General features: G+C 35.7%; 1 protein-coding gene across 1 annotated transcript; it reads left to right on the top strand.

Annotated features, from left to right (window-relative positions):
* Window positions 1-6,153: 6,153 nt before the first annotated feature.
* Window positions 6,154-7,035, top strand: LOC131859042 (uncharacterized). The gene is made up of 2 exons (XM_059212554.1): window positions 6,154-6,483; window positions 6,553-7,035. The coding sequence occupies exons 1-2, from the start codon at window positions 6,154-6,156 to the stop codon at window positions 7,033-7,035; spliced, it is 813 nt and encodes a 270-aa protein (XP_059068537.1).
* Window positions 7,036-8,936: the final 1,901 nt, after the last annotated feature.

The raw sequence follows: 8,936 nt of genomic DNA, 5'->3' as shown, positions 1-8,936 counted from the left end.
GGTTATGTTTAGTTGCAGATGATTAGTATGGTTGTGTGTTGATGTTGTTTGGTTTCGATGGCAGTGAGCCTAAGGTTTCTTCCATTAATTCAGTTGTGTGCTTCAGTGGTGAATTATTTCTTTCTTCTTCTTCTGGGAAGTGAGCCCTCTTTCTTTTTCTTGCAATTTTAGCTAGCCAGTGATCCCACCTACAGTGAACATTTTGGAAGTGAGCCATCTTTGTAAAACTCACCTTAACTAGTGTCACCCTAATAGGTTTTTTCATATTGAGAACTAACATTCTCCCTGGTTTTTGCCTTCTTGGGTTTTCCACATCGTATCTAGTGTTTCATGTGTATGTTCTTTCATGTTTATATATGGTTTTGGTTGAGTAATCAAAAAATAGTTTACCGAATCTGTTTCTATGGGAAAAGTAAAATAAATTTTAATATACAACTAATTCATCCCCCTCTCAATTTTCCAGTATATTCAACAATTTTCAAGACTCATAACCATTTTCCTAGGGCAACAGTTTTTTTGTTGATGCAAAAAATGTCAAATGCATGCAATGCAAAGTTGCAAGGTAGCCTAGTTTTTGTTCTATTCATTGTGGGCACAAACCGTCAGCGCGAAAAACCTCTGGGTAGGCAGGTTTATGCTAGGCATGGTCCTATTTTTCTTCCCATCTTGCTTGAACGTTCAAGGCCATACCGTAGCACGGTGTTGTCTCTCAAGTGCCCCTAGTTCAAAAAATTGTCTAACTTTGACAAGCTATTTCTCAAAATCTACGACACATACAAACGATCTATTTGAACCTACAAAGTCACATAGGGCCATCTATAATAAACCTATCTCAAATTTTTAAGACTCAAAACCATTTTCCTAGGGAAATAAATTTTTTGTTGATGCAAAAATGTTAGACGCATGCAATGAAAAGTTGCAAGGTAGCCTAAATTTCATTTTGTTTGTCGTGGCACCTAATGGTCAGTTATAATCAACATAGGACATCCCTAATAAACCTAAGACAACCCTAATGAATGCAGAGCATATAGGAATGAAGATGAAAATGATAAATATAAACTAACAAGGCTATATTAAGCCCAAATGAACCTAGGACAACCCTAATGAATGTAGGGCAACCAGGTAATGAAATGATAATAAGGATGAAAAGGTTAAATATAGACTAACACACCTTAATTAATCCCTAATGAACCTGGGACAACCCTAATGAATGTAGGGCAGCCAAGTAAGGAAATGATAATGATGATGAAAAGGATAACTAGAGACTAACAAGCCTATACTAAGCCCTGGTGAACCGAGGAAAACCCTAATGAATGTAGGGCAGCCAGGTAACAAAATGACAATAAGGGTGAAAAGGATAAATATTGAATAAAAATATTAGATTAAGCCCTAATGAACATACAAAAACCTTAATGAATGTAGGGCGGACCTAATGATCATAATCATCATTTTTCATTTGTTAGTCTATGCATTTTGGTCATCATAATTTGCATACATTCTAGAAACATAATTACCATTACACGTATATGTGACATCCGTGAACATACATAAGTGGGTCATATGCATAAGATTTGTTAGTCTATGCACCTTTTTTTATCATAATCATCATAATTTTCATACATTCTAGACACATAATCACCATTACAACTACATGTCCTTTTGATTTCCCATGTACTCATATACAAATACATCATATATCATCAATACAACCATAGCAATGTACTCATGTACAAATATATATGGTATATCATCAATACAACTACATCAATGTACTCATTTACAAATACATTGTATATTGTTAATACAAATACATCAATGTACTCATGTACAAATACATCATATATCATCAATACAACTACATCAATGTACTCAAGTACAAATACTTCTATATCATCAATACAACTACATCAATGTACTCATGTACAAATACAACATCCTACTCCACGTGCCTTTGATATCCTTACATCCTACTCCAAGCTTGTGTAGAGAAGTGCCTACAAATAAATGAAAACCAACATAAGCAATGTGAACAACATAGTTTTATGATCATTCTTTGAAATGAAAATAGGGCAGCCCTAATGAAAATAGGGCAGCCCTAATGAAAATATGGCAGTCCTAATAAAAATGGGGTAGCCCTAATAAACCTAGGACAACCCTAATGAACCATAGGGATGATATTATTAGTAATCCATTGTACCTTCCATTTCTTAGAGTCTCCAACCAAAAGAACAACTTCATAATTATTCGATTACCAAGTTTCATTTCCAAACAAATGCAGATCTCTACATAAGCATAGTGAACCTAATGAACCTAGGACATCCTTAATCAAAATAGGATAGTGGTGCAGGAGCACCTAGTTGGTCATATGATTCTATTTGGCCATTATGAGTTATTTCAAGTTTCATGTCATGTCTAGATGGGAATAAGGTCATGAAATACCATTATTTATTTAATAAGGGTCCTTGAGACCATTATGTAGTGTTTTGAGTTCTATAGGAGTATGTTGACAACAAAATTGTCATTGTAATGTAAATTTGTATCAAGATGATAGGTGAGATGTCCAATCACGTTTGAAGGTCTCTTTGGACCTCTTTAGGCTTCTTTACAAAAGTGTGAATTCATAAGGGACTTAGCTTGGGTCCTTGATCAATTTTTGATTAGATTGTCATTATTGACAAAAGTTGTCAATGCAACTTGTAGAGCAACATTAGTCATTGTTGCATTTTTGTTAAGTATAAGTTTAAAAGGAAGTTATAGCCATTGGGAGAGGTTTTAAAATCCTTTAAAAGACCCTACCCTCAACCAAGATGAGGGTTAGAGAGGTTATTTATGTATGGAAAAGAAAATCAATAAAGAAATTATGAGTTCTTTGCAAAATTTCTGATTTCTCAAACGTTACAGTCTACTGTATTATATTTTTCATTGTGAAATATGATGGGTGTAAACTATGTCTTATCTTTATACTCTTTTTATTCCATTTCATTACCATTTTCTCCTCTTTCCTAAGCCTTTGCCATTAATTATTAGGGAAAATGAATAATGTTTGATAGGTTTTAAAGAGATAAAAGAATAGTTCTTAAATGCCAAAATCATTCAAAGAGGTAACAAATTTTGGTTGGCTTTACTACAGGAACTTTGTGTGAAGGAGGAACCGACCATGGGAACAAAACCGTGGACACACAATTGGACTAATCATTGCAGGATTAATACCTGTTTCTGTTTTTATGTCCTATTTTGAGTCAGCCATTTAGAACTTGTATGGTTTTTGGCCTACAACCAAACCAAAAATTATGTTTGCTGGGCAACGGTCATAAAAAACTTATGTTTTATTTTGATAATACCCGATGAACTAAGATGTATATATATGTGTATGGTCTCAAGACATACAATAGATATATACACAAACTTTAGCAGTTCACTTTAATCTTTCATTCATGGATGATTTGATATAGTGTGATGATTAAGATAAAGTAAAACATTTTCATTTTCTTCTCACCACGAGAACCAGAGGAAGGGCCCCCTCTTGGCACCTTGGTGAGATTGTTTATATTTGTGGTTGTGTTACTTGTTACACGTGGTTTTATTTCTATTTTGTGGATGGTTCATTGTGTGTTCTTGTTTATTTAGTACAAATTCCAATGACTGCCTATAGTTTGATTTAAATGTCAATTATGAAAAGGGATTATAATTCTATTTGCATAATTTGTTTAATGATAAATGAGATAATTCGTTCAAAGATACCTTGTGAGATATATCTATGACTTGAGAAACAGGGTGTGCATAACTATTGTTGTACATACTACATTAAGTCTTGTTCCATTCTATTTCATTACACTCGAGATTGAGCTTATTGCAGTATGCCATACTCTGATACGCTCCATCAACATTGATCTTCCTGTTGCATCCTACCTTTTCACTGTCTTCCACTGAATTGAACCTCTTGTCGCACTTCGACCTCCTGTCGCAGATTGAATTTCATGTCACTTCCATTTCCTTGATTCAAATTTCGTGACTATGATTTCTTTTATAAATTAAAGCTCTTAGAAATGGTGTGATTTTAGTTTCACGTTTAGATCTAGTAAAGAAGTAATTTCATTTGCTTTGAATTTAGGAGAGTGTGTTTTTATTGCTTTAAAAGGAAGTGTTTAAGAGAGAATGTGTTTTGATTGAAAAGTGCATTATAGTTCAATTCTTAGAATAGCAAGAATACTTCAATTCCACTAGAGTGAGTAATTGATTTTATCCTTGGACATAGATTAAAGAGTGTCCTTTGGAGAGTGTGAGTCTCAATTTAAACTATAGTTGTATTCATCTCCACTTAGCTCATTATCTTCGTCCCTTAGGTAAACAACCACAATATCCTTCCCAAGTCTACGGATCCTAGATTGACATAGTTAGGAGGAAACTAAAGGAACCAATATTCAAAACACAACATAAGATAGAAATTGCTCATATTTAAACCCTCAATTTTGCCCAAAATTCTTGGCATCATTGCCGAGGAAGGTATTAGAGGCACAAAACCATAGTGAATTAAGTTAGGACCAGTGCGCCAAGGCAAAAGTTCGCACAATTGTCAACATTGCCTAGGTCATTAACTTTGGTTTGCATTGTTATAGATCATATAGGTTCATGAATCGTAATAGGGATAGTAAAGGTATATTTGTAAGAAAAGACACAACAACTATTTTTCAACAAGAAAAATCAAAGTTAGGAAAAAAGCCATTGATTGAACAAGTTGTCATTGAACCTGATCTAGAAAAGTGTGTTATAGAACCCTCTGTTGTCTCACCCCCCAACATATCACAAACAATTCTCGAGTTCCATCGGGATCCATTAATTACCTCAAAATTTGCCCAACAATATGTTGATTCTTTCAAAGCACGTAGGGGGAAGCCTGAAGAAAAACCATTCACAATTATTTACACTCCTTGGGAATTTGAAGACAATATGGGTGACAACAATAATAACAACAATAACAATAATGGGATACATGCAAATAATAATCCTATAACTTTTGAGTTCCCTATTGTTGATCCTACAGAAGACGCTCCAATGAAAAATATTCCTCTCTACTTTGTCGGTTTTTTGGGGATTGACTGTGGAAGATTCTAATGTGTTTTTATTTGAATTTGAAGTTTTGTGTAATAGTTATGACTATCACAATGATGCACACAAACTCAAGTTGTTCCTAGCCACCATGAAATATGCAACACTCAGATGGTTTATGAGTCTCGGGCCATAATCAATCCATTCCTGGGACAACATGAAGGAAAAATTTCTTGCAAAATATCAAGAGTATTGCAAGACCAAAGAAATACGAGATGAGATCTTTCGGATGACACAACGCGAAGAAGAAACATTGGAAGACTATTTGGAGAGATTCTTCTTCAGTATTCAAAGATCCTGACAAAATGGTTTGAATAATGATACTATTAAAATGTTATTTTAAGGGGAATTTGGGATGATTGCATAGAAATATTGAATCTCATGGGTGGGGGTGATATTTCCAAAGCACGTTTTGATGATATTTGTGAAGCATGCTAGAATTATTCAAGGTCTACTCGATCGGTTTGTGGATATACAGGAAGAAACAATTTGGTGGGAGGAGGTATGTCAGGAGTCACTAAATGCAAACTTGGTACGTTACTTGAAGACCTTAAAACCGATTTACTGAGTCATATGGGTAAACAGATAGATACACTTTATACTCGAAAGAAACAGGAAGATGTTAAAAAAGCATTAGCAGTCTTTTGTCCAACTTACAGGAAGAAGCATGGTAGTGAGGAATGCCCCTATTATCAAACCAGAATCTCATCCTTAGAAGATGTTAGTAGGCATTCCATCTTATAGCCCCTTCCTGTAGATATGGCAGAAGTTGAATATCCTAAGGAACCTGTTTACTTTATGGTCCCTAGACATCCTTGGCCATGTAGACCCATACAACCTGGAATGATTAATAATTATTCTCTAGCTGGACCAAGTCAACCGTCTTTTGTAAATCAGTTAGGATGGTATGTTGGTTAGAAACAACCTATGCCCTATTATCATTTATGGCCTAATCAACCTGCATCCCAACCATGGCAACAACCTTGGCGATCACAACCACAATACCCTCAGTACCCCCAACAATTTCTACCTTATCCTCCACCTCCTATGGTTCATCCATATCAGAAACAACAACAAATTATTCCGCCTCCAAATAATCAGTTGCCTCAGCCTACACAACCACCAAAATCCACGTCAATGCCAACACAACCAAATCCCAATCCCAACAATAAGGCAACACAACCTATGTATAATAATGAGGTGGCAGGACATCCTACTTATCTAATCAATGCAGTGGAGCTTGAAGGAGTACAATTAAGGTTAGGGAAAGCCCTCCAAGGCCCTACCATTACGGAATTAAATGATGAACCTGAGGAGGACCTTGAAAAAGAACCACCATTTCCCTACCGATTTCTTTCAAAACCTATACAAAAGGAGGTACCACTAACAAAATTTGACTTTGAAAATGAGCTTCATAATGTTAACATCAAGATTCCTTTGTTGTAGGCCATAAAGGATATTCCAGTGTACAGCAAGATTGTTCGTGAGTTATGCACAATGAAGCAAAAGAAGAAGGAAGACCCAAAGACTGTCCAGGTTATCGAGCAATTGGCTGACCTTATTCTTGCGAACTTGACCATTCTAAAATATTCAAATCTAGGGAGTCTTGTTATCATGGTAAGTATTGGTAAGGTCACTATTCCCAATACACTTGTTGATTTAGGTGCTGCAATAAATGTAATGACAAATGAGACAAAGGAAAAATTATCACTTGGGGGACTTAGGCCTACTCCCATAGTCCTCCAGATGGAAAACCAATCATTGGTCAAGCCTGAGGGGGTTATAGAGGATGTAATTCTTTCCATTGATTCGTGGGACTATCCGACTGACTTTATGATCCTGCAGCCTAAATTTAAGTTGGGGGGATACCCCTTGATCTTGGGACAACCTTGGCTAGCTGTTGTCAATGCTTTCATCAACTTTCGGTGAGGTAATATGGTTATTTCTAATGGGGAACAAACAAAGAAGCTAACATTATACCCACCAGCACAACCCTTTCTAGAAACAAAAGACCCAGATTGGGTTGATAGTGACTTAGAAGAATCACTCCCAATATTAACAATTGATCAGGCACATGACCTTGATGAACCTACTGAGGACAATATTCTTGTCAATTTCCTTCAGAATAGGTAGGAATCAGATGACATTTTCAATAACTTGGTTCTTCCTTTAGGTATGAGTATTGGTTTGCCTTTTGGGAATTTTCCTTTGGTGGGTAGTTCTCGGTTTGTTCAACACTTTTTAACATTACATCAGTTGTTACCTCACCAATGTTTATATAGTGCATTATTATCTTTAGAGAGTTCTAGTCTTTCACAGGTTCTTTCCCTTGATTCACCAACACAATCCGAACCTATGGAAATCTTACCAGGTCGCACACTTAACATCAATCCACATTTGAACCTTGAACAAGTCCAAGACCTTATTGCCATGCTTAGGGATAATATAGTTACATTTTCTTGGGAATACCAAGATATGCGTGGTATCCATCCAGACACTTGCACACACCATATTTGCATAGAGGAAGGAAGTCGTCCAATCAGATAACCACAACAAAGACTTAACCCGACTTTGCGAGAAATAGTCAAGGAGGAATTGCAAAAAATGTTAAATGTTGGTTTTATATATCCTATTTCAGATAGTCGGTGGGTTTCTCCTCTAGTTGTGGTCCCAAAGAAAAATGGTAAGTGGTGGATTTGTGTTGATTATAGAGCTCTTAATAAAGCAACTTAAAAGGATCATTTCTCATTGTCATTTATTGACCAAGTACTAGATACTCTTGTAGAAAAACACTTCTTCTCTTTCTTGGACGAATGTAGTGGATACAACCAAATTTGCATAGCACCGGAAGATCAAGACAAAACTACCTTCACGTGTCCTTGGGGTACCTTCACTTATAATGTTCTCCCTTTCGGGCTGTGCAATGCCCCTGCTACTTTCCAAAGGGTAGTGTTAAGTATTTTTGTTGACCTTGATAATAATTGTGTCCAGGTTTATATGGATGATTTTACTGTGCATGGTAACACTTATGAAGAGGCAAAAACAAACTTAGAAAAGGTGCTTAAGAGATGTATAGACACTAACTTGTCTTTAAGCCATGAAAAATGCCACATTCTTATGACATAAGTAATCGTGCTGAGACATTATATATCTTATCAAGGTATTCAAGTGGATCCTAAAAAGATCTAGATTATCCAAAACTTGCCCACACCATCTAACCAAAAAGATGTTCGTAGTTTTTTAGGTCATGTTGGGTATTACCGATGGTTTATCCAAAATTTCAGCAAGCTTGCCTCCCCCTTATTTTGTTTACTCACTAAAGATGTTACCTTCTTGTGGACACCTGAGTGTCAAGAGGCCTTTGAGACTATTAAAACAAAACTTGTGACCACACATGTCCTTAGAGGTCCGAATTGGGCATTACCTTTCCATATCCATACCAATGCCTTTGATTCTTCCATGGGAGTTGTGCTCGAACAAAAAGAAGATAATCTCTTCTATTCTATCTACTACATCAACAATAACTTCACAGGCATTGAGGTAAACTACATAGTAACCAAAAAAGAGTTTTTAGTTGTATATGCAATTAATAAATTTTGTCATTACATTACTGGATATAAGGTGTTTGTTCATACAAATCATTTGGCTATTCATTTCTTAATGAATAAACCTGTTGTAGCCGATCGAGTTATTAGATGGTTTCTTTTATTACAATAATTTGATGTAACTATACTTGATAAGCCTGGTTGAGAAAATATGGTTGCAGACTTTTTATCCATGTTACAACAGCCACACAATGAACCAACTCCAATTAATGACACCTTTCCAGA

This window comes from Cryptomeria japonica, chromosome 10 (genome assembly GCF_030272615.1).
Source record: "Cryptomeria japonica chromosome 10, Sugi_1.0, whole genome shotgun sequence".
Lineage (NCBI taxonomy): Eukaryota > Viridiplantae > Streptophyta > Pinopsida > Cupressales > Cupressaceae > Cryptomeria > Cryptomeria japonica.
This window is presented reverse-complemented; position numbering and strand designations above follow the sequence as displayed.